General features: G+C 43.2%; 1 protein-coding gene across 2 annotated transcripts in view; it reads right to left on the bottom strand.

Annotated features, from left to right (window-relative positions):
- TM2D1 (TM2 domain containing 1) overlaps nucleotides 1-18,848 on the bottom strand; it is a 40,351-nt gene extending 21,503 nt beyond the window's left edge. For both annotated transcript variants that reach the window (XM_015140978.3, XM_077955157.1), the window contains exons 1-3: nucleotides 18,663-18,848; nucleotides 17,418-17,491; nucleotides 8,362-8,470 (exon numbers count right to left, since the gene is read on the bottom strand). In XM_015140978.3, the coding sequence (XP_014996464.2) occupies nucleotides 8,362-8,470; nucleotides 17,418-17,491; nucleotides 18,663-18,826 (347 nt within the window). In that variant the 5' untranslated portion in view covers nucleotides 18,827-18,848. The remainder of the gene's footprint in view (nucleotides 1-8,361; nucleotides 8,471-17,417; nucleotides 17,492-18,662) is intronic.
- Between the last annotated feature and the right edge of the window lie 7,410 nt (nucleotides 18,849-26,258).

Here is a 26,258-nt window from a genome sequence, read left to right as displayed (position 1 = left end):
AAGATCCCTGCTCATAATCCTCTTTCGTGTGTGTGTGTGCCTGTGTGTTTATTGCATATTTGTATGAGTTAGAAAAAGTAGTAAGTGGCCCAGAGATCCCGTTTATGTGTCTAACGTTATAAGGATGTCAAACTTTATGCTGAAGGCAGTAGCACCCCATCTACAATGGAATAGGGCACCAAACTAGAAGCAGAAAAATAATTTAGAAGGCAATGCAAAAACTAACGCTGAAATCTAATGGGCAGTAACAGTGGGAGAAAGAAGTGAACAAAATTGGGAAATACTAACAAGGCAGAAGCAAACAGGCTACATGTGGGGAATAAGGGAAAAGGAGAAGTCAAGAATGACTCCAAGACGGGCACAGTGGCACACGCCTGTAATCCCAGCACTTTGGGAGGCCGAGGTGGGTGGATCACCTGAGGTCAAGAGTTCGAGAACAGTTTGGCCAACAGAGTGAAACACAGTCTCTACTAAAAATACAAAAATTAGCTGGGCATGATGGCAGGCATCTGTAATCCCAGCTACTTGGGAGGCTGAGTCAGGAGAATCGCTTGAACCCAGGAGGCAGAGGTTGCAGTAAGCCAAGATCGCACCATTGTACTCTGGCCTGGGCAACAGAGTGAGACTCTGTCTCAAAAAAATAATAAAAAATAAGTAATGAATCCAAAAGTTTCTGCTTAAGAAACTGGGTAGAACTGGTGCCATTCAATGAGACGAAGGAGGAAAGAATTTGAAGAAAAAGAAAACAACTGCAATTTTAGACCTTATATATATAAAATATATATAAAGATGGTAATATATTGATATTCAATTCAATTTTATTTCTTTTTTTTTTTGAGATGGAATCTCATTCTGTTGCCCAGGCTGGAGTGCAGTGGTGTGATCTCGGCTCACTGCAGCCTCTGCCTCCCAGGTTCAAGCGATTCTTCTACCTCAGCCCCCCGAGTACCTGGGAGTACAGGTGCGCACCACCACACCTGACTAATTTTTGTATTTTTAGTAGAAATGGGGTTTCACCATGTTGGCCAGGCTGATCTCAAACGCCTGGCCTCAAGTGAACCACCCGCCTCGGCCTCCCAAAGTGCTGGGATTACAAGCATGAGCTACCACGCCTGGTCCAATTCAATTTTAGAACCCTATATATATAGTATATAAAAGATAGTTAACATATTGATATTCAATTCAATTCAATTCAATTTTAGGACTTATATATATATGCAATATATATAAAGATTGCAATATATTTTATATGTTAGAGAGCTTAAGAAACAATGGGGCCAGATGTGGTAGCTCACTCCTATAATCCCAGCACTTTGGGAGGTTGAGGCGGTTGGATCATATGAGGCCAGGAGTTTGAGACTGGCAGCCTGGCCAACATGGTAAAACCCCATCTCTACTAAAAATACAAAAATTAGCCAGGCGTGGTGGTACATGCCTGTAGTTTCAGCTACTTGGGAGGCTGAGGCATGAGAATCGCTTGAATCTGGAAAGCAGAGGTTGCAGTGAGCCAAGATCACGCCACTGCACTCCTGCCCGGGTGACAGAGCAAGACTGTCTCCAAAAAAAACAAAAAAGAAAAAAAGAAAAAAAACAAAGGGAGAGTTGGGCACAGTGACATGTGCCTGTAGTCACATGCCAGTGTGTCCAGCTCTCCCACTGTTGTGCCTAATGAATATTACCATATTTATATATATGTTATATATGATATAAAATATATAATTATATTATATATGAAGATGGTAATATATTTTACATTAAATATTATATTGCATATTTAAGATGGTAATGTTATATATATATTACTATATACAATATACTAGTATATATTATATATAAGCATATATATGTTTTACATAATTTTGTTTTGTTTTTTTTTTTTTGAGATAGAGTTTCGCTCTTGTCACCCAGGCTGGAGTGCAATGGCACAATGTCGGCTTACTGCAACCTCCACCTCCCGGGTTCAAGCAATTCTCCTGCCTCAGCCTCCCGAGTAGCTGGGATTACAGGTACCCGCCACCACACCCAGCTAATTTTTGTATTTTTAGTAAGACAGGGTTTCACAGTGTTACCCAGGCTGGTCTGGAACTCCTGACCTCAGGTGATCTGCCCGCCTTGGCGTCCCCAAGTGCTGGGATTACAGGCATGAGCCACTGTGCCCGGCTATTTATATATATTAAATCTGAGGTCTAAAATTGAATATAAAACATATCACCAACTTTTTATATGGCATATATATATACAAAGATGGTGAGAGAAGCCAAAGGGGTGGATGAATGAAAAAGGAAAAAGGACCAAGGACATCAAGACTTAAGGAAGAAGCAAAGAAAGAAGAATGAAGGGACACAGAAGAGTGTTTTATACTATAAGCCAAAAAAAGAAAGTGTTTTAGGGTTTTTGTTTTTGTTTTTTGAGATTTAGTTTCACACTTGTTGCCCAGGCTGGAGTGCAACGGCACAATGTTAGCTCACTGCAACCTCCACCTCCTGGGGTTCAAGTGATTCTCCTGCCTCAGCCTCCCAAGGAGCTAGGATTACAGGCGCCCACCACCACTCTGGGCTAATTTTTGTATTTTTAGTAGAGATGGGGTTTCACCTTGTTGGCCAGGCTGGTCTCAAACTCCTGGCCTCAGGTGATCCACCCGCCTCAGTCTCCCAAACTGTTGGGATTACAGGCCTGAGCCACTGGGCCTAGCCAAGAAAGTATTTTAAGAAAGCCAAGAAAGTATTTTAAGAAAGGAAACAGCCAGGCTGGGCACAGTGGCTCACACCTGTAATCCCAGCACTTTAGGAGGATGAGGTGGGAGGATCATTTGAGGCCATGAATTTGAGACAGAAAAGACTGGTCAACATAGTGACACCCTGCCTCTATACTAAAAAGAGAGGAGAGAGAAAGAAGGGAATAGCCAAATGCTGTAGAAAGATTAAGACATGGACTGTAAACATTCATTCGATATATCAACAAAGATTGCTGGTGAATCTCAGCATGGCCAAAAGCCATACTACATTAGACAGAAAATCCTGTAACAGATAAGTATTATCAAAACAACTTTTAAAAAGTTTGGCTGGGAAGGGAAATGAAATTAGAAAAGCAATTATCTATATAAGTAAATCACCCTAAAGAATAATCTGAAAACTGGTGGTATAGCAGAGATTAGTTATTCACCGAGCCATTTCTCTTTCTCTGTTGCCCAGGCTGGAGTGCAGTGGCACAATCTTGATCTCGGCTCACTGCAAACTCCACCTTCCAGGTTCAAGTGATTCTCATGCCTCAGCCTCCTGAGTAGCTGGGATTACAGGCACGCACCACCATACCCAACTAATTTTTCTGTTTTTAGTAGAAATGGGGTTTCATCATATTGGCCAGGCTGGTCTTGAACTCCTGACTACAAGCGATCTGCCTGCCTCAGCCTCCCAAAGTGCTGGGATTACAGGCATGAGCCACCACGCCCAGGCTCATTTCTCTTTTTTTCTTATGAATATACAGCTAACCTACATTTCCTAGCTCACCTTGCACTTAAGTGCAGCCATAACTGAGTTTTAGCCAGTGGAAGGAGGATGGAAGTGTACGCCATTTCCAAGTCTGGCCCATAAAATACTCCTATAAAAGTTTCCCTCTCCTCTTTCCCACCTGCTGGCTTAGTGGAAAGGACTCAAAGGACTACAGAAAGCAAAGCCACAAGATGAAAGGAGCAAGGCCCATTCGTGACTGCATGGAACAACTATGGCGTCACCAACACCACCCAGACCTCCAAGTTAACCCAAATGAAACTATGACATAATACTAATATAGATGGCCAGTGTAAATAGGTGGGTGGCTTGGTCATCAATCAGGATGGTTATCAGACTTTAGTTTCTGAAGAATACATTACAGAATATTTGCAATACTAAGATGAAGTTTTAACCAAGTATTAACCTATTATATATAGTTTTAAAAACAATATGCTAACAGGAGTACAAAGAAAATATGAAACTGGAAAAGGGACACCTAACGAATAAGAATGTATCACTGAGTCTTTTTCAGTAGCTGCACAGCAGCTGGCCTTTTGGTAGGCACGTACCTAATATCCCAATAAAGCAAAATTATTTATCAGGTTATCTTAGCTTTGCCATTCTTACCATCAAAATTACCCATCAGTCTAACTCCCACTGTTCTGATGAGCAATGCTCATTCTTTTTCTTTTATTTGGTTGAGACTGGATCTGGTTCTGTCAACAAGGCTGTAGAGCAGTAGCCATGATTTCGACTCTCGAGTAACTGGGACTACAGACATGCACCACCAGTTAACTTTTGTATTTTTTGGTAGGGATGGGGTTTTGCCATGTTGCCCAGCTGGTCTCAAACTCCTGAGCTCAAGCAATCCACCTGCCTTGGCCTCCCAAAGTGCTGGGATTACAGGCATGAGCCACCATGCCGAGCTGCAAATTCTGTCTTGAAATTGTAAACTTAGGCCGGGCGCGGTGGCTCACGCCTGTAATCCCAGCACTTTAGGAGGCCGAGGTGGGTGGATCACCTGAGGTCAGGAGTTCGAGACCAGCCTGACCAACATGGAGAAACCCCATCTCTACTAAAAATACAGAATTAGCCGGGCATGGTGGCCCATGCCTGTAATCCCAGCTACTTGGGAAGCTGAGGCAGGAGAATCGCTTGAACCCGGGAGGCAGAGGTTGTAGTGAGCCAAGATCACACCAATGCACTCCAGCCTGGGCAACAAGAGCAAACCTACATCTTAAAAGAAAAAAAAAAGAAATTGTAAACTTTATTGTAAGAAGGGAATAAGCTGGCCAGTAGCCTTGGAATATCTAGTTTACCTGATGGTTATATTTCTTACCATAATTGATACCAATATCTTATAAGGGTCAGGCATGGTGGTTCATGCCTGTAATCCCAGCATGTTGGGAGCCTGAGGCGGGCTGATCGCTTGAGCCCAGAAGTTCGAGACCAGCCTGGGCAACGTGGTGAAATCCCATCTCTACTAAAAATACAAAAATTAGCCGAGCTTTGGGGCATGCACCTGTATTCCCAGCTACTTGGGAGGCTGAGATGAGAGGATGCCTTGAGCCTGGAAGGTTGAGGCTGCAATGAGATATGATTGTGACACTGCACTCCAGCCTGGGCTACAGAGGAAGACTCTGTCTCAAAAAAAATAAATAAGCCGGGCGCGGTGGCTCAAGCCTGTAATCCCAGCACTTTGGGAGGCCGAGACGGGTGGATCACGAGGTCAGGAGATCGAGACCATCCTGGCTAACACGGTGAAACCCCGTCTCTACTAAAAAATACAAAAAAAACTAGCCGGGCGAGGTGGCGGGCGCCTGTAGTCCCAGCTATTCTGGAGGCTGAGGCAGGAGAATGGCGTGAACCCGGGAGGCGGAGCTTGCAGTGAGCTGAGATCCGGCCACTGTACTCCAGCCTGGGCGTCAGAGCGAGACTCCGTCTCAAAAAATAAAATAAAATAAAATAAAATAAAATAAAATAAATAAATAAATAAATAAAAAATACTTATGAGTATGACTAGTGCAGCTCAGCTGTATGCAGCCTAATCCATTTTGAGACACTGAAAGAAAAATCAGCAACAACTTGGAAATTAAGTAACAGGCCATTCTGGTATTAGCATTACAAATGATATAAACCTGTAAGTTCCAGCCTGAGTGGTTAGCTGTTCTCAACAGATGATTTTCTTACTATAACCTATATCTTGGACCAGCATTTAACACATCAGTTGTTTAGAATGTTTAAGGTAAAAATATCTATAAATTTAAATATTAACTAAACCTTATTTTTTTTTTTTTTTTTTGAGACGGAGTCTGGCTCTGTCGCCCAGGCTGGAGTGCAGTGGCGCGATCTCGGCTCACTGCAAGCTCCGCCTCCCGGGTTCACGCCATTCTCCTGCCTCAGCCTCCCGAGTAGCTGGGACTACAGGCGCCCACAACCGCGCCCGGCTAATTTTTTGTATTTTTAGTAGAGACGGGGTTTCACCGTGGTCTCGATCTCCTGACCTTGTGATCCGCCCGCCTCGGCCTCCCAAAGTGCTGGGATTACAGGCGTGAGCCACCGCGCCCAGCAAAACCTTATTTTTTAAACTTACCTCTGTAACAGAAAAAAAATGAAACTATATCTAAGTACACTGGAAACTATTCCTTTTTAACAATTTTTACTCGACTAATGCGAAATCTTGGAACCCAAGAAGATCAGTGGTAGGCTTAGGATTATATAGCAAGATGGAATCCCCTTGCTGTATAAAAAGCCCCTCATTAAATCAATGAGGTAGGATCAAAAGGAAAGACAGAACGCTAAAAGTTCTTGCGAAGAATTCTAACGACTTGTAGCAATAGTCTAATGGTAGTTTATTTCTTTTTTTTCTTTTTCCTTTTTAAGGTCCAATTCATCTGTACAGTGGTTTATTTCTTGAAACAACGAAAACTAAGTGCCATCGAATAGAACTGTAACAACATACAGTTTTAGGCTGAAAATATAATGCCAATAATTAAAAATAGGTAACACTAAATCATGTTTTTGGTACAAAGCAGGAATATAAGAATGAATAATAAGCTTTAGCAGAAAGAGAAATCAAACTTAAAAGTCCTTTTTTTTTTTTTTTTTTTTTTGAGACGAAGTCTTGCTCTGCCGCCCATGCTGGGGTGCAGTGGCCGGATCTCAGCTCACTGCAAGCTCCGCCTCCCAGGTTTACGCCATTCTCCTGCCTCAGCCTCCCGAGTAGCTGGGACTACAGGCGCCCGCCACCTCACCCGGCTACTTTTTTGTATTTTTTAGTAGAGACGGGGTTTCACCGTGTTAGCCAGGATGGTCTCGATCTCCTGACCTCGTGATCCGCCCGTCTCGGCCTCCCAAAGTGCTGGGATTACAGGCTTGAGCCACCGCGCCCGGCCAAAAGTCCTTTTTGAAAAATTTTTAATTTTAATTTTTTTAGAGACAAGGTCTCACTCTGTTACTGCGATCGTAGCTCACTACAACCTCAAACTCCTGGGCCCAAGTAATTCTCCCACCCCAGCCTCCCAGTGGCTAGGACCACAGGCAAGCACCACCGCACTGGGCTAATTTTTGTATTTTTTGTAGAGACAGGGTCTCCCTACTTTGCCCAGGTTGGTCCCCAACTCCTGGCCTCAAGTGATTCTCCTGCCTTGGCCTCCCAAAGTGCTGGGATTACAAGAGTAAGCCACCACACTAGGTCTAAAAGTCCTTTAAACAGAGAAATTCCTAACAAAAGAAAGCCGTTTGTCTTAGTATCCCAAACTGATCATTTTTGTTGTTGTTTTTATAAAAGACAGTATCTCACTATATTGCCCAGGCTGAGCTTGAACTTCCGAGCTCCTCTGGCCTCAGCCTCCTGAGTAGCTAGGACTACAGGCATGTACCACTGTGCCCAGCTAGCCAAACTGATAACTTTTGAATTCTGTTTAACATTACCATTCATCATCCATATTTATTACAAAGAATAAAACGAAGTTTAAAATGCCCTTTATGTGCAAAAAATTAGTGTTTTTCTGATACAATAGGTACACAATTGCTATTTGTACTCTAGAAATCTCCCACATTTTGAAGACAATTTTTTCATAACTCAGTGGTATAAACTGATTGACCTCAATTAACATGGCATGAAGCCATTTATAGTCTTTATTTGTCCCACATACTGGACTACTCAGCTCTACTTGATTTGATAGACTTGTAGCAATAGTCTAATGGTGGTTTATTTCTTTTTTTTCCTTTTTCCTTTTTAAGGTTCAATTTATCTGTACAGTGTTTTATTTCTTGAAACAATCAAAACTAGGTGCCATCAAATAGAATTGTAACAATATACAGTTTTAGGCTGAAAATATAATGCCAATAATTTAAAAAAATACACACTTATAATGCATTTATAAAAAATGCATTTATAATGCATTTATTAAAAAAAAATACACACTTGGCTGGGTGTAGTGGCTCATGCCTGTAAATCTCAGCACTTTGAGAGGCCGAGACGGGAGAATCATGTGAGGCCAGGAGTTCGAGACCAGCCCTGGGAAACATACGGAGACCTCATCTCTACAAAAAAATTAAAAGTTAGCCAGGCATGGTGGCACAAACCTGTAGTCCAGCTACTTGTGGGGCCAAGGTGGGAGAATTGCTTAAGCCTAGGAGGTCGACGCTGAAGTGAGAAGTAATCATGTCACTGCACTCTAGCCTGGGTGACTGAGCAAGACCTTGTCTCAAAAACCAAAAAACAAACACTTAAAGGTTTTCTGACACAGGCAAAAAGATAAAAGATATATTTTCAGGATAGTCCCCATAAATTATCTCATCTCTTGATGCAATTAAGATATAATATAGGCAAGTAATCTGAAAATTTAAGTGTCAGTAATGTACTTACACATTTCGGCAAGATATGGGCTTGAAAAAACCAACTTCATTCCCAGTAAAATGTGTTTCATTGCCACTGGAATCCTTACAAGTTATGTTAGGTGCTGGAAAACAGGAAACTGAAGGCAGAAAAAGTCAAGAAACTTTTATTTTTTTCTGTAGAGACAGTGTGTAATTGTTATTTCTAAGACTAGCAAATATGTTATAACAAACTACCTGCCAATATAATATGACACAAGCCTTTAATTTTAGACAGGAAAAGTGACATTATGTATGTACTTACATGCAAGATAAATATAAAATGGTATAGTAGTCTCTTAACACAAAAATACAAGAGTTGCCACACTGGATTAGATGCATGGCTAATCTAATTCAATCTCCTGCCTCTGATAAAGGTACCAAGGGAAGAAATGTACAATATTACTGCCCTTTACTTCATCTCCAGAATTAAGAACACCGCTCAAATTTTTGTTGGTAATTCGTTGGGCAATTTATCTATTAAATTATTTTAACACAATCTGAGTTTGTATTTTTAGCATATATCAACTATCATAGATAGTTGCTGCCATAAATTATTTTCATTGATTCTAAATGTATTTGTTTCTTGATTCCCTCTGGCGTTTGATATAGTAGATTATTTCAGAATTTAAGCAATCTTGATCCTTCCTCATAACCCAGATGACATAATAAGAGGAAGCAACACTTATAGACTCAGGCAAGCACTGCCTTAACAGCTTTATAGCCTCATAATGCAAAGAACAAGACCTTTGGAATAAGAACAACTTATTTGGACATTGCTCCTTTCAGAACCTTGGATTCTTTATAGGTAAAAATAGTACCAAAGGGCTTAGTGCAGCGGTTCATGCCTGTAATCCCAGTACTTTGGGAGGCTAAGGTGGGCAGATTAGGAGTTTGAGACCAGCCTGGGCAACATGGCAATACTCCATCTCTACAAAAAAAATACAAAACTTTGCCAAGCATGGTGGCTTGTGCCTGTGGTCCCAGATACTTGGGAGGCTGAAGTAAGAGATCACTTGAGCCTGAGAGGCAGACATAGCAGTGAGCCAAGATTGTGCCACTGCCCTCCAGCCTGTGTGACAGAGCAAGACTGTCGAAAGAAAAGAGAAGAGAAGAGGAGACAAGAAAGAGGAAGGAAGGAAGGAAGGAAGGAAGGAAGGAAGGAAGGAAGGAAGGAAGGAAGGAAGGAAGGAAGGAAGGAAGGAAGGAAGGAAGGAAGGGAGGGAGGGAGGGAGGGAGGGAAGGCAGGCAGGCATATGTTGTGTAAAGCATAGCGCTTGGTTAGAAAAGGTATTCAAAAAGTGTTTAGGGGCCAGGTGCCGTGACTCATCCCTGTAATCCCGGCAATTTGGGAGGCCAAGGAGGGAGGATCGCTTGAGCCCAGGAGTTTAAGACAAGCCTGGGCAAGATAGTGAGACTCTCTCTCTAAAGAAAAAAAAATTAGCCAGGCATGGTGGCATGTGCCTGTGGTCCCAGCTACTCAGGTGGTTGAGGCAGGAAGATCTCTTGACCCTAGGAGATCCAGGCTGCAGTGAACTATGATCCTGCCACTGCACTACAGCCCGGGTGACAGAACAAGGCCTCTCTCTACCCCACCCCCCACCTCCCACACCCCTACCCCCCAAAAAAATACATATATATACACACACAAAAAAAAGAGAGCTAGGTTCCCCACTCTAGGAAATCAAGAAATTTAACACTTAGAAGACTAAAAAAGAAATGAATATAACATTTTAAGTGGCTATAAAATTAACATAAGATTTTATTATATGAAATTAATCAATTCAAAAGAAGCCTACAACCCTAGAGTTTATTTGTTTAGACATACTTTATAACAATTTCATTTCATCCTTGTAAGAAAGAAGAACTTATTAAGTAAGCAAATTCATAATATTTTTCCTTTCACAAACAGGAAAACTGAGATTCCAAGAAATTAAATGAGTTGACTAAAGAGCAAATAACTCTCTAAATCCTAGACTAAAACTCATTACTCTTAATCAATACTCTTTCCATTATATCATAATTATCCCACGCTAACACTGATTTCAGCAATAAGCAAAAATAAACAAATCAATATGACAAGACCAAAGAAGCCAGTTATCAATAAATGTTAACTAGCAAAATTAAGCAACATGCTACAAGCCTGCAAATGATTCAATTTGCAGTTTTCTTGCAAAAAGGTGTGGTTCTAACCAACGTCTAGGATTTACATAATATCAATTGAAGCCAATAACTACACAGTATTCATTATAAAAAGCAGCAATGTGGCTTTTTTTGTTTGATTGGTTTCTTTTTAGAAACAGGGTCTCACACTCTCTTGCCCAGGATGGAGTGAAGTGGCATGATCACAGCTCACTGTAGCCTCAAACTCCTGGGCTCAAGACATCCTCCAGGCTCAGACTACCAAATAGCCAGGATTACAGGCACACACCACCACCACACCTGGCATAGAAAGGAGTGACGTTTTTCAAATACAGAAATGCTAAACCAGAAATAATGTAATCAGACAATGAAGTTTCATAACAATAAAAAAAAGGACTAAATTTAGCCTGGGCAACTCTGCAAAAAAATACTTAGCTGGGACTGGTGGCGCATGTCTATAATCCCAGCTACTTCGGTGGCTAAGGCAGGAGGATCGCTTGAGTCCTGAAGATGGAAGCTGCAGTGAGCCGTGATCCCACCACTGCACCTCAGCCTGGGCTACAGAGCAGCAAGACTGTGTCTCCAAAAACAACAACAACAACAAAAAAAAGCCAGGTGTGGTGGCTCACACCTGTAATCCCAATATTTTGGGAGGCCGAGGCAAGTGGATTGCTTGAGCTCAGGAGTTAGAAACCAGCCTGGGCAACATGGTGAAATCCCATCTCTACAAAAGAAATGCAAAAATTAGCCGGGTGTGGTGAGGCTAAGGTAGAAGGATCACTTGAGCCTGGGAGGTGGAGGTTACAGTAAGCAGAGATCCTGCAACCGAACTCCAGCCTGAGTTACAGAGTGAGACCCTATCTCCAAAAAAAAAAAAAAGAGAAAAAAAAAATAAAGTTGGCAAGAGCCAACCCCATCTCCATATTTTTAGCATTAAAAGAGTTCTCCTCTGAGAGTGCTAGATTTGGAAAATAATCATTTTGCAACTATCAGAGTAAAGAATAGTTCCAAGGAACACTTTTTCTATTTTATGGAATGAAGTGTTGACCATTCTATAAAAAAAGAATAGTTCAGGCCAGAACCATTAATGGGATATAAATCTGGGGGTGGTAGGGAGATATCTGCATGGCCTTAATGAGTATCCCTTTAGATTATTTATAATTGCGAAGAAAAAAATACTAACTATACAGTAGAAAAAGCTGAGTGATAAACAATTAGCATCACCAAGGAGAAAGAGATACTTATCATGTGCCCCCAGATGCGAGATGTTGGGAAGGACACTCCATCAATTACGTTATTTTACAGCGTGGAATGTATACCCTAAGTCTAATCAAAAGGAAATATCAAACAATCCCAATGAGGAACACTCTATTAAATAAAGGGAGGCTGTAGGCATCAAACATGCAAGTCAATGCCATAAAAGACAAAGAAAGTTGTGGAAATGTACCAATTTAAAGAAAACTAAATGTAAAATCTGATTTTAGGATCCTGTACTGGGAGAAAATGCTAAAAAGGCATTATTTGGGTCATCTGATAAAATAAGAATATGGATTAGATTAAAGCATATGTATTAATATTAAATTTACCAAAGTTTATAACTGAACTGTATTTACGTTAAGAAAATATTTCTATTTTCATTTTTTTATTTTTTACTGATTTATTTTTTGGAGGCAGGGTCTTGCTCTGTCATCCAAGCTGGAGTGCAGTGACACAATCAGGGCTCACTGCAGCCTCACCTCCCTGGCTCAGGTAGTCCTCTCACATCAGCCTCCCAAGTAGTTGGTACTACACTTGCGCGCCACCATGCCTGGCTAGCTTTTTGTATTTTTTGTAGAGACGGGGTTTCACCACATAGCCCAGGCTGGTCTAGAACTCCTGGGTTCAAGTGATCTGCCCACCTAAGCCTCCCAAAGTGCTAAGATTACAGGTGTGAGCCACCACATCTGATCTGGAACATCTCTAAAGAAAAACACAGATTTATAGGGGCAGAAAAAAGTATATACACAAACAAATTGAGAGAGAGAAAGTATGTTAACAATTGGTCAATCTGGGTAAAGAGTATATAGATGGAGGTTTTTTTGTTTGTTTGTTTGTTTGTTTATTGAGATGGAGTTTCACTCTTGTTGCCCAGGCTGGAGTGCAGTAGTGCAATCTTGGCTCACTGCAACCTTAGCCTCCCAGGTTCAAGCAATTCTCCTGCCTCAGCCTCCCGAGTAGCTAGGATTACAGGTGATTTTGTATTTTTTTTTTTTAGTAGAGACGGGGTTTCTCCATGTTGGTTGGGCTGGTCTTGAACTCCCAACCTCAGGTGACCCACCAGCCTTGGCCCCAAAGTGCTGAGATTACAGGCGGGAGCCACTGCGCCCAGCCTACGGTGGAGTTCTTTGTACTACTCTTATTCTTCTAACTTTTCTGTAGGTTTGAAACTATCTCCAAATAAAAAGATAAAAAATAATATACTCTTTGAAACACTAATTTACAGTCAGAAGCTAGAATAAATAGTGGTTACCCACTGAGGCAGAGTAGTGACTATAAAAGACTATGAAGAGGGCTTCTGGCATGTTAATAATGTTGTTTCTTGATCTGGAAGCATTTACAGGTGTGTCATTTGTGAAAATCATTTGAATTATACCTACATGCACTTTTCTGTAAAAATACTATAATACAAACTTAAGAAAATAAAGAAGACTTCTATCAAAGGACCATAGCAAAATTTTCTGGAGGTAAAATCTAAATACTTTTTGTATTTCAGTGACAGAAAAATTGAAAATACTTGCTGATATGTGTGTATATAACCTAGACAGAACACTTCTTTGTTTTTTTCTTTTTTTAGACAGAGTCTGGCTCTGTCGCCCAGGCTGGAGTGCAGTGGCGTGATCTTGGCTCACTGCAACCTCCGCCTCCCAGGTTCAAGCGAGTCTCCTGCCTCAGCCTCCCAAGTAGCTGGGACTACAGGCGTGTGCCACTACACCTGGCTAATTTTTCTATTTTTAGTAGAGACAGGGTTTCACCATGTTGGCCAGGCTGGTCTCAAACTCCCAACCTCACATGATCCACACACCTCAGCCTCCCAAAGTGCTGGGATTACAGGCGTGAGCCACCTCGCCTGGACTGACAGAACACTTCTTAAGGTCAGGGATTATGTCTTCTTTTGTAGATCACCTATACTGCTTAGCAGATGCCTGCCATGTAATAATTTCTTAATAAATAAATATAAATAAATGAACAAATTCTCAATCAATAACAATATTTTGTAATATAAATTGTCTTAACTCAATAATTAAACTAAATTTAGTTTTAAAGTATTCATTACCAATAAATACTTTCTCAATAAACAAATGTGCTTGTTGGATGATACTGAGCTAACCAGGAACCGTTTTAAGATCACATCAATTTATTGTCACAGAGGAATTTCCTTGCCTTTTGTCCCAATTCCTACTCACTAGCTCCAAACTCCCCTCTGTAAAACACTGCTCACGTTCATCCCTACCCAAACATTAGTTTATGAAAATTAAACAGCCAGATGTCGTGGCTCATGCCTGTAATCCCAGCACTTTGGAAAGCCAAGCAGGTGGATCGCTAGAGCCCAGGAGTTCCAGACCAGCCTGGGCAACATGGAGACATCCCACCTCTACCCACCCCCCACAAAAAATACAAAAAATTAGCTAGGTGTAGTGGCATGTGCCTGTAGTCCCAGCTACTCAGGAGGCTGAGGTGGGAGGATCTCCTGAGCCTGGGACGTGGAGGTTGCAGTGCGCGAGGATGGTGCCACTGCAGTCTAGCCTGGGTGACGGAGTGAGATCCTGTCTCAAAAAAAAAGAAAAAGAAACAAGAAAATTAGGCTGGGCTCAGTGGCTCACGCCTATAATCCCAGCACTTTGGGAGGGCAAGGCAGGTGGATCACCTGAGGTCAGGACTTCAAGACCAACTTGGCCAATATGGCAAAACTCTGTCTCCAGTAAAAACACAAAACTTAGCTGGGCTTGGTGGTGCACGCCTATAATCCCAGCTACTTGGGAAGGTGGGGCAGGAGAATCACTTGAACCCGGAAGGCAGAGGTTACAGTGAGCTGAGACTGCGCCACTGCACTTCAGCCTGGGTGACAGAGAGAGACTCTGTCTCAAAAAAAAAAAAAAAAAAAAAAAGAAAAGAAAGAAAGAAAAGTAAACATAGTTTGAGAATTTCACAATAGTTCTTCATATACTCAGTGAAAAAAACAAAGGAAAAATAATTTTGGCTAGAAGAATGACAGAGATCACTTAACTCACACTTTTCAGAACTCTTAATATTTTTCTCCTATGTTAGAACCAAAAAGCATGTTTCATGAGCTATTTTGATATCCATCTCCAATCACGACTTAGAATTGATTCACCATAGCTAGCCCACGAGCTTTTGTGTGTTTTAAAAAAAGGCAACGGCCGGGCGCGGTGGCTCAAGCCTGTAATCCCAGCACTTTGGGAGGCCGAGACGGGCGGATCACGAGGTCAGGAGACCGAGACCATCCTGGCTAACACGGTGAAACCCCGTCTCTACTAAAAAATACAAAAATCTAGCCGGGCGAGGTGGCGGGCGCCTGTAGTCCCAGCTGCTCGGGAGGCTGAGGCAGGAGAATGGCGTAAACCCGGGAGGCGGAGCTTGCAGTGAGCTGAGATCCGGCCACTGCAGTCCAGCCTGGGCAACAGAGCAAGACTCCGTCTCAAAAAAAAAAAAAAAAAAAAAAAAGGCAACTAGCTGGGCACAGTGGCTCATGCTTGTCATCCCACCACTGTGGGAGACCAAAGCAAGAGAACTGCTTGAGCCTACAAGTTCAAGACCAGGCTGGGCAATATAGAGAGACCCTCATCTCTACAATTAAAAAAAAAAAAAAAAAAAGCCAGGAAGCCGGTCCTGGTGGCTCATGCCTGTAAACCCAGCACTTTGGGAGGCCTAGGCAGGCAGATTGCTTGAGCTCAAGAGTTTGAGACCAGCCTGGGCAACATGGCGAAACCCTGTCTCTACCAAAAATACAAAAAATAAAATAAATAAAACAAAATAAATTAGCTGGGAGTGGTGGTGCACATCTGTAGTCTCAGCTACTCCAGGGGCCAAGGTGGGAGGATCACTTGATCCTACGACGCAGAAGTTGTAGTGAACAGAGATGGCACCACTGCACTCCAGCCTGGATGACATAATGAGACCCCCAGAAAGAAAATAATATATGCCTTATATAGGAGACATTGCTTAGTATGTATACATGTATTTTATTTAGATATATTACATTTAAAGAAAATGTTTTTCCCCCGCGAGACAGAGTTTTGCTCTGTCATCCAGGCCAGAGTGCAATGGCACGATCTCGGCTCACTGCAACCTCCACCTCCCAGGGTTTAAACAATTATCCTGCCTCAGCTTCCCGAGTAGCTGGGATTACAGGTGCCCATCACTGCACCCGGCTAATTTTTCTATTTTTAGTAGAGACAGGGTTTCACCATGTTGGCTAGGCTGGTCTCGAACCCCCAACCTTGTGATCCGCCTGCCTCAGCCTCCCAAGGTGCTCGGATTACAGGCATGAGCCACCATGCCTGGCCATTTAAAGGAACTTTGTAAGTAATCCTTTCCTTTGTAGTTAACTTATAAATATCCTTTGATTTGCCTGTTTTACACTTCAAAGTCTTTTATATCGTAGCTTTCAGAACACAGAGAATAGAGTTACACATAAAGAAGAGTTAGTTCTCAAATAGTTGTTTCAATCATTCATATGAAAGATGCTAGAAATCTGTGAATACTATTGTAACTCAAGCATCTCGCTTCATACTGGGAAGCTGGCAGCCAGCTGTCTCAAAAAAAGAAAAAAAAAGCATTTTTCTAGCCTACAGGGTGTTTTTTTGTAGATATGGGGATTTCAAAGGAAATTATACAACTGAAAAGAATTTCTGCCCCAAAAGAAGTCTGCCCTCCTGCCCTCCAGTTAGGTGTCTTCTGGAATAAAATGTTGAATCCACTTAAGAATTATTGATAAATTTATAAACATGTAAAAAATCATTTTGGTGCCAACTGAATGCTAAATACACACACATAGGCCGGGCGTGGTGGCTCACGCCTGTAATCCCAGCACTTTGGGAGGCCAAGGCAGGCGGATCACAAGGTCAGGAGATCGAGACCATCCTGGCGAACACGGTGAAATCCTGTCTCTACTGAAAATACAAAAAAATTAGCCGGGCGTGGTGGTGGGCGCCTGTAGTCCCGGCTTCTACGGAGGCTGAGGCAGGAGAATGGCGTGAACCCAGGAGGCGGAGCTTGCAGTGAGCCGAGATCGCACCACTGCACTCCAGCCTGGGCGACAGAGCAAGACTCTGTCTCAAAAAAAAAAAAAAATACACATAAACACACACCCCAAATCAAACAAATATAATCAAATATAAACCAAAGTAATATAATCAAAGTAATAAAAATGACATTTATCAAAGCGACAGAAACGATAGTGATGAAGTTGCTGGGAAGCATCAAGGACTTGTAGGTATTATGGTACTAGCCAAGAACTATCAGGTAAGTATTCACAGATGATGTAAGTGGAGAGCTAAAGGAAAATAAAAGGAAGACTTTCCATGTGAGGGAATGATATGCTTATTCATTTGGGGAAAATAAAGTATATAAGTACACTTGCCTAACTGAATCTGGGAACATCCACGTCCGGCCCTATTTTTGTTTATATGGTGAAACTTCACCATTTCAGAACAAGTAGAATTCTTTTTTAAATTAAATACTGACAGCCCCTAGCTGGTTCTCCAATTTTAAGTTACTCTGGTAACTGAGTAATAATGTTATAATTTAGAAAAAATGCATTTATTAATTGCCCTTAGTGATCATACATTGACCTATGAAATAATGTTTTCAAAATTATTTTTAAAGACATGTTTCTGGAAGTCTTACCATGAGCTGTGTAGTTTGTACAGTTAACTGGTTCTTGCGTAGCATCATTTATTTTTGGATCTTTACAAATATATGTAAAAAAAAGTTAAGGAAATATGGACTACATTCCAACACAACACATTATCATGCCTTTACTATTCATATTATATACTCATGTTGATATTCACATGTAAATAAAGGCTGCTAGTTTGTCCAAGTCAATAAGCATATGTACAAATATACTTTTAGTATTGCTAAATAATACTTGAGGCAGGAGGATCACTGGAGCCCAGGAATTCGGGAAGAACAGCCTGGGCAACATAATGAGAAGTCTGTCTCTACAAATAATATAATAATACATAAACATTACAATAAACCTTTAAGTTTGTGCCATAATTATCCATGCTTTTACTCATGAGAAAACAGAGTTCAAATAAGTCATCCAAGGTTACAAAATGCAACAGAAATTTGTCCACTGAGGTGGCTCATGCCGATGGGGATGCGGATCGCTTGAGACCAGGAGTTCAAGACCAGCCTGGCCAACATGGCGTAAACCCCGTCTCTACTAAAAATACAAAAATTGCCCGGGTGTGGTGGCGCATGCCTGTAGTCCCAGCTACTCAGGAGGCTGAGGCAGGAGAATTGATTGAACCCGGGAGGCGGAGGTTGCAGTGAGGTGAGATCGCGCCACTGTACTCCAGCCTGGGCACAGAGCGAGACCCTGTCTCAAAACAAAAGAAACAGAAAACAGAAAGAAATTTGTCCACTGGCAGTCTAGCATCTCATGAAGTGTGAGGATAACAGGAGGTAATATACATAATATACATAAAGTTAATGATAAATGGGCAACACACATCGGCTAGATCGTTACTACTTGTCTTCCCCCTAGGAAGAGGTGGCAAACATTTACAGGGTAAGAGACTACCCATCTTTGTATTACTAGTGTCTAGAACGGGGCCTGGCATACTTCAGGATCTACATGTTTTATTGAACAAGTAAGCACACTGATAAAAAAAGAAAAAAAAAAGTGGATCAGAAGAGGAAGCGCCAATGACTAGTAAAATCATAAGGAAATCACAAAAGGTGGCCTCTGGCCCTGCAATCTCCACAACTCTGTTTACCTTCAGGGATCCTTCAGTCATTAGAAGCCACAGATCAGGTTATCGTTTTCACTCAGTACAGCCCTAGCCAGTCCTGAGGGCAGCGACCCACCTGCGACCCCAACTCTACCTCGCCTCCATGGGGAGTGCTCCCCACAGAGGATATTGTCCCACTTTGAGGTCCTCGCACTTAGGCGACTCCTCGCCCCCGGCAGAGGTGGCAACAGCCCCCCAGGGTCCTGTAGTGACTGAGACGAACCACAGGACACCGAGGAGTCTAGCAGTCGCGGCCTCCGGAGCAGACGAACCTGACGGCCACGCGGCCGCCATCTTGGAGACCGACACTTCCCTCGCCTCTTCCGCTTCCGCCTCCGCCCAGGAGCCGGAGGGAGAAGGGCAACAGGGCGACGTTCTTAAAGGGACCTCGCAAAGGATAGAGGCCAGTTCCCTCGCTTCGGGGACCCTTTTAAAATATGCATGTACCCTGTCCCTCGGGACGAATTTTGCCCCTCGAACCCTTGGAAGGAGCTAAGGTTGACCTTTGAGTGCTGGAGGAAGGAAACGACTAGTTGAGGCAATCAGGTGCTTCACCCGCTTCTCATTCCCGTGCTCTTAGCTGAGGCTTCTGGATCCTCTGAAAGTGCCAGCGGCGCCTGAGGTTGGAATCAATGCTTTCCTGACATCATCGCAATTAGCCCTGATAGGATTTGGGTTTACAGATAAGGAACAAGGCTCAAAGACGCTGAAACACACTGACCTTAATCACTAAGTGACTCAGTCGGAATGAAATTGATGTTTGCCAGATTTCAGATATATGCTCTTACTAATTGACATAATGTCCTCCTGTAACTTTTTAGAGAAGGATTTTGGAAGGCTGCCACGAACAGAACTTAAAAACTTTGAAAGACATTACACCTTAAAAAAAAAAAAAAGTGACAATTTAGGTGGGAGATGATTTGGGGGGTGGAAACTGTAACAAGAGGAAACCAAATTTTATGACTCAGTGAAAAGTTGAAGATTTTTTCCCTCCATCTGTTGTTTTTAAATTTCTATATGTTCTAAAAGTTCTGGGGTGGGGAACTTTAATAGTGAGAAAAAAATGTTTTCTTAAAGTTAAGTTTAATCTTTTTTTTTGTCTAACAATATAAAAATTGAATTTGAGTGGTGCTTCTTCATCCATACTTTAGCACATTTCAACCACTTTGGTGGTTCTCAAACTTTGAGCAGCATCTGAATCACCTATAGTAGTTATTAAAAAAGAATGACAGACCCCGCTCTCAGAGTTTCTGATACAAAAGATGTAGGTAGAGACTGGATAATTTCCATTTCTAGGAGTTCCCCAGTGATGTGGATGTTGCTAGTCCGGGGACCGCACTTTGAGAACAGTGGTATAATGAGAAGTAAATTTTTTTTTTTTTTTTTAAAGACAGAATCTTGCTCTGTCACCCAGACTGGAGTACAGTGGCACGATCTCGGCTCACTGCAGCCTCCGCCTTCTGGTTCAAGTGATTCTCCTGCCTCAACCTCCTGAGTAGCTGGGACTATAGGTGTGTGCCACCACACTCAGCTAATTTTTGTATTTTTAGTAGAGACAGGGTTTCACCATGTTGGCCAGACTGGTCTTGAACTCCTGGCCTAAGTGATCTGCCTGCCTCTGCCTCCTAAAGTGCTGGGATTACAGGTGTGAGGCCACTGTGCCTGGGCTCATTTTGGAATATATATTCTGGAAGACATACAACTATTTGAAGTAATATTTAAACACAAACTACGTTTTTAAATTTACTTTCTTCTTTTTTTGAGGTGGGATTTCACTATTGTTGCCCAGGCTGGAGTGCAATGGCATGATCTCGGCTCACTGCAACCTCTGCCTCCCAGGTTCAAGCTATTCTCCTGCCTCAGCCTCCCAAATAGCTGGGATTACAGGTGCCCGCTACCAGCCCAGCTGATTTTTGTATTTTTACTAGAGACGAGGTTTCACCATGTTGAGCAGGCTGGTCTCGAACTCTTGACTTCAGGTGATCCACCTCCCAAAGTACTGGGATTACAGGCGTGAGCCACCACGGCCGGTCCTAAAATTTTCATAATAAAACAACTTTGCAGCATTACTATGCTTCATTCATTCATTCATTCATTCATTCAGAGACGGAGATGGAGTTGAGATGGAGTTTCGCTCTTGTTGCCCAGCCTGGAGTGCAATGGCACGATCTGGCTCACTGCGAACTCCGCCTCCCAGGTTCAAGTTATTCTCCTACCTCAGCCTCCTGAGTAGCTGGGATTACAGCCACGCGCCACCACGCCTGGCTAATTTTGTATTTTTAGTAGAGACAGGGTTTCTCCATGTTGATCAGGCCAGTCTCCAACTTCCAACCTCAGGTGATCCGCCCGTCTGGGCCTTCCAAGGTGCTGGGATTACAGGTGATAGCCACCACGCCCTATCATACTACGCTTTTTTTTTTTTTTTTTTTGAGATGGAGTCTCACTATGTCATCCAGGTTGGAGTGCAATGGCGCAATCTTGGCTCACTGCAACCTCCGCCTACCGGGTTCAAGCGATTCTCCTGCCTCAGTCTCCTGAGTAGCTGGGATTACAGGCACACACCACCACGCCAGGCTAATTTTTGTATTTTTAGTAGAGACAGGATTTCACCATGTTGGTCAGGCTGGTCTTGAACTCCTGACCTTGTGATCTGCCCACCTTGGCCTCCCAAAGTGCTGGGATTACAGGCCTGACCCACTACGCCCCGCCGCCATTTTTTGAGATGGAGTCTTGCTCTGTCACCCAGGCTGGAGTGCAGTGGCACAATCTCGGCTCACTGCAACCTCTGCCTCCTGGGTTCAAGCGATTCTCCTGCCTCAGCCTTCTGAGTAGCTGGGATTACAGGTGCACGTCACCACGCGCGACAAATTTTTGTATTTTTAGTAGAGATGGGATTTCACCAGGTTGGTCAGGCTGGTCTCGAACTCCTGACCTCGTGATCCGCCCGCCTTGGCCTCCCAAAGTGCTGGGATACAGGCGTGAGCCACCGTGCCCTGCTGCTATTTTTAAGACATTTTACATAATTTAAATCAGGTTTAAATGATTTAAGTGAGACATTTGGTAGTTTGATGATAAACTTCCTATTCTAAATGGACTTCCTTCTCTTTTTTCTTCCTTTGTTTTCCCTTTCTTTCCTTTTTTTCGGTCCTCTCTCTCTCCCTCCAAAAAGAAAAAAAAAATGTTTTTAATTGAGCATTTACTATGTACTCAGCATGAAGCTAGACCCTAGACTCAAAAATTGAGACAAAAACCCTGCAGGTAAGCACTTACTGTTTGGTAAGGGAAAATACAAACAGTTAAATACTATTTGATAATTGTTTGATAATTGTTACATTACAAGCACATACTAGCTACTGTAGTAGGACAATGGTTTTGCTTAAGATATTCCTCCTGGGCCTAGCGTTTGGGCTCAAGCCTGTAATCCTGGCACTTTGGGAGGCCAAAGAGGGCAGATGGCTTGAATAAAAAAAAAAAAGAAAAAAAAATTTTTAAAATTCTCCCAGGGGCCGGGCGCGGTGGCTCAAGCCTGTAATCCCAGCACTTTGGGAGGCCGAGACGGGTGGATCACGAGGTCAGGAGATCGAGACCATCCTGGCTAACACGGTGAAACCCCGTCTCTACTAAAAATACAAAAAAAAACTTAGCCGGGCGAGGTGGCAGGCGCCTGTAGTCCCAGCTACTCGGGAGGCTGAGGCAGGAGAATGGCGTGAACCCGGGAGGTGGAGCTTGCAGTGAGCTGAGATCCGGCCACTGCACTCCAGCCTGGGTGACAGAGCGAGACTCCGTCTCAAAAAAAAAAAAAAAAAAAAAATTCTCCCAAAACAGTAGTTGAAACACTATATTTTTGTAGGATACGTGACTGCTTAAAAATGTATAGCCTAGGGGCCGGGTGCGGTGGCTCACGCCTGCAATCCCAGCACTTTGGGACGCCGAGGCGGGCGGATCACGAGGTCAGGAGATCGTGACCATCCTAGTTAACACGGTGAAACCCCGTCTCTACTAAAAATACAAAGAAAAAAAAAATTTTGCCGGGCGTGGTGGCGGGCACCTGTAGTCCCAGCTACTCGGGAGGCTGAGGCAGGAGAATGGCGTGAACCCGGGAGGCAGAGGTTGCAGTGAGACGAGATCACATCACTGCACTCCAGCCTGAGCGACAGAGCAAGACTCTGTCTCAAAAAAACTCAAAAAAAAAAAAAAAAAAAAAGAAGAAGTATAGCCTAGGGCCAGGCGCGGTGGCTCACACCTGTATTCCCAGCACTTTGGGAGACCAAGGCGGGCGAATCATGAGGTCAGGAGATCAAGACCATCCTGGCTAACACGGTGAACCCCCGACTCTGCTAAAAATACAAAAAATTAGCCCTGCGTGGTGGGACGCGCCTATAGTCCCAGCTACTCCAGAGGCTGAGGTAGGAGAATCACTTGAACCCAGGAGGTGGAGGTTGCAGTGTGTAGCCTAGAAAACGAACCTTTAAACTTTAATTTAGGCTGGGCGTGGTGGCTCAGCCTGTAATCCCAGCACTTCGGGAGGCCGAGGCAGGCAGATCACCTGAGGTCAGGAAATAAGACCATCCTGGCTAATATGGTGAAACCCTGTCTCTACTAAAACAAAAATTAGCCCTGCATGGTGGAGGGCGCCTGTAGTCCTAGCTACTCGGGAGGCTGAGGCAGGAGAATCGCTTGAACCCGGGAGGCAGAGGTTGCGGTGAACCCAGGTCCGCCACTGCACTCCAGCCTGGATAACGAGCTAAACTCCGTCTCAAAAAAGCAAACAAAAAACAAAATAAAAAAAACCCCTTGAATTTAAAAAACAAAAACCGGCCGGGCGCAGTGACTCACACCTGTAATCCCAGCACTTTGGGAGGCTGAGGCGGGTGGATCACCTGAAGTCAGGAGTTCGAGACCAGCCTGGCCAATATGGCAAAACTCTGTCTATACTTCAAAAAAAAAAAAAAAAAAAAAATTAGCCCGGCATGGTGGCAGGCGCCTGTAGTCACAGCTACTCGGGAGGCTGAGGCAGGAGAATCGCTTGAACCCAGAAGGCAGAGGTTGCAGTAAGCTGAGATCGTGCCCACTGCACTCCAGCCTGGGTGACAGAGCGAGACTCTGATTCAAAAACAAACAACAACAACGACAAAAAAACACACACAAAAACCAAACAGAAAAGCCAATAAAGTGTACAATATACAGCTTAACACCATCCCTCAACCCTATTCTGAGATGAAATTTATGACACGGTTAGGCGGCAAGGATTAGGTAAAATCTGGCCAGGCACGGTGACTCACGCCTGTAATTCCAGCACTTTGGGAGGCTGAGGCAGGCGGACCACCTGAGGTCAGGAGATAGAGACCAGCCTGATCAACATGGAGAAACCCCGTCTCTACTAAAAATTCAAAAATGAGCTGGGCGTGGTGGCATGCGCCTGTAGTCCCAGCTACTCAGGAGGCTGAGGCAGGAGAATTACTTGAACCTGGTAGGTGGAGGTTGCAGTGAGCCAAGATGGTGCCATTGCACTCCAGCCTGGGCAACAAGAGTGAATCTCTGTCTCAAAAAACAAACAAACAAACAAACAAACAAACAAAAAAAAAAACCTGTCAAAGGCAAAATTACAACAAATTCAGTTATATATCTAATTAACTTTTAGTCACAATTCAAGAAGTGGGGCAGCCTTCATTCTATACGCTAGAAAGAAAACTCCCACTGGGCAATAGTAAAACAGTAGGTTTTGTAAGGTGGGAACAGAGAAACAGCAACAGAAAAATTCATGGTTGGAGGCTGGGCGTGGTGGCTCCCCAACACTTTGGGAGGACAATGTGGAAGGATCACTTGAGTCCAGGAGTTTGAGTTCGAAGACCAGCCTGGACAACATAGACTCCATCTCTACAAAAAGCAAAAAATTGCCTAGGCATGCCTCTAGTCCTAGCTACTCAGGAGGCTGAGCCTGGAAAAATCACGTGAGCCCAGGAGTTCAAGGCTGCAGTGAGCCATGATTGTGCCACTGTACTCCAGGCTGGGCAATAGCGCAAGACCCTGTCTCCAAAAAAAGAGGGGGAGGAGGAGGGAGAGGAGGAGGAGAAAAAAGAAAAAGAAGGGGTTTGTAGGGTTTTTTTTAAGGGTTAAAGCAGAGGGGACTTCCTTATTATGGAGACTCATGTAAACTGGAATCTCCTGCTTTCAGGAAAAATTGGTCTGTTTGGGGATCTATCTGATTCCTTAAACCTTCAGTTGAGCATGTGGCATTTAGCATGAGTGAGTCCATTTTGGTTTGATCTGGTATTTGGGAGCCTAGTGCAGAAGCTCAGTTTCAAACAATGGCCTCCCATGATTTTTGTTTAAGAAATCCAAGACCAAGGATCAGAATGTCTGTTACACATATTAGCTGGTAATAAAAGACAGTAACTTTTGCATTTTGACTACCATTTTGATGCTTTTAGAATGTTCTGGTTTGGAATCTATGAAGAACTTAAACAAATTTACAAGGAAAAAACCAAACAACCCCATCAAAAAGTGGGCCAAGAATATGAACAGACACTTCTTAAAAGAAGACATTTATGGCCGGGCGCGGTGGCTCAAGCCTGTAATCCCAGCACTTTGGGAGGCCGAGGCGGGCGGATCACAAGGTCAGGAGATCGAGACCACAGTGAAACCCCGTCTCTACTAAAAAAATACAAAAAATTAGCCGGGCGCGGTGGCGGGCGCCTGTAGTCCCAGCTACTCAGGAGGCTGAGGCAGGAGAATGGCGGGAACCCGGGAGGCGGAGCTTGCAGTGAGCCGAGATCGCGCCACTGCACTCCAGCCTGGGCAACAGCGTGAGACTCCGTCTCAAAAAAAAAAAAAAAAAAAAAAAAAAAAAAAAAAGAAGACATTTATGTGGCCAACAAACACATGAAAAAAAAACTCATCATCACTGGTCATTAGAGAAATGCAAATCAAAACCACAGTGAAATACCATCTCATGCCAGTTAGAATGGCAATCATTAAAAAGTCAGGAAAGAGATACTGGAGAGGATGTGGAGAAATAGGAACACTTTTACGCTGTTGGTGGGAGTGTAAATTAGTTCAACCATTGTGGAAGACAGTGTGGCGATTCCTCAAGGATCCAGAACCAGAAATACTATTTGACCCAGCAATCTCATTACTGGGTATACACCCAAGGATTATAAATCATTCTACTGTAAATACACATGCACACATATGTTTATTGTGGCACTGTTCACAATAGCAAAGACTTGGAACCAACCCAAATGCCCATCAATGATACACTGGATGAAGAAAATGTGACACACATATACACCATGGAATACTATGCAGCCATAAAAAAGGATGAGTTCATGTCCTTTGCAGGGACATGGATGAAGCTGGAAACCATCGTTCTCAGCAAACACAGGAACAGAAAACCAAACACTGCATGTTCTCACTCATAAATGGGAGTTGAACACTGAGAACACATGGACAGAGGGAGGGGAACATCACACACCGGGGCCGTCAGGGGGTTGGGGGCTAGGGGAGGGATAGCATTAGGAGAAATACTTAATGTAGATGATGGGTTGATGGGTACAGCAAAACACCGTGGCATGTGTATACCTATGTAACAAACCTGCATGTTCTGCACATATATCCCAGAACTTAAAGTATAATAATTTTTAAAAATGTGATTGACACTTGAACCCGGGAGGCGGAGGTTGCAGTGAGCCAAGTTTGTGCCACTGCACTCTGGCCTGGGTGACAG

The sequence above is a fragment of the Macaca mulatta genome, chromosome 1 (genome assembly GCF_049350105.2).
Source record: "Macaca mulatta isolate MMU2019108-1 chromosome 1, T2T-MMU8v2.0, whole genome shotgun sequence".
Classification (NCBI taxonomy): Eukaryota; Metazoa; Chordata; class Mammalia; order Primates; family Cercopithecidae; genus Macaca; species Macaca mulatta.
This window is presented reverse-complemented; position numbering and strand designations above follow the sequence as displayed.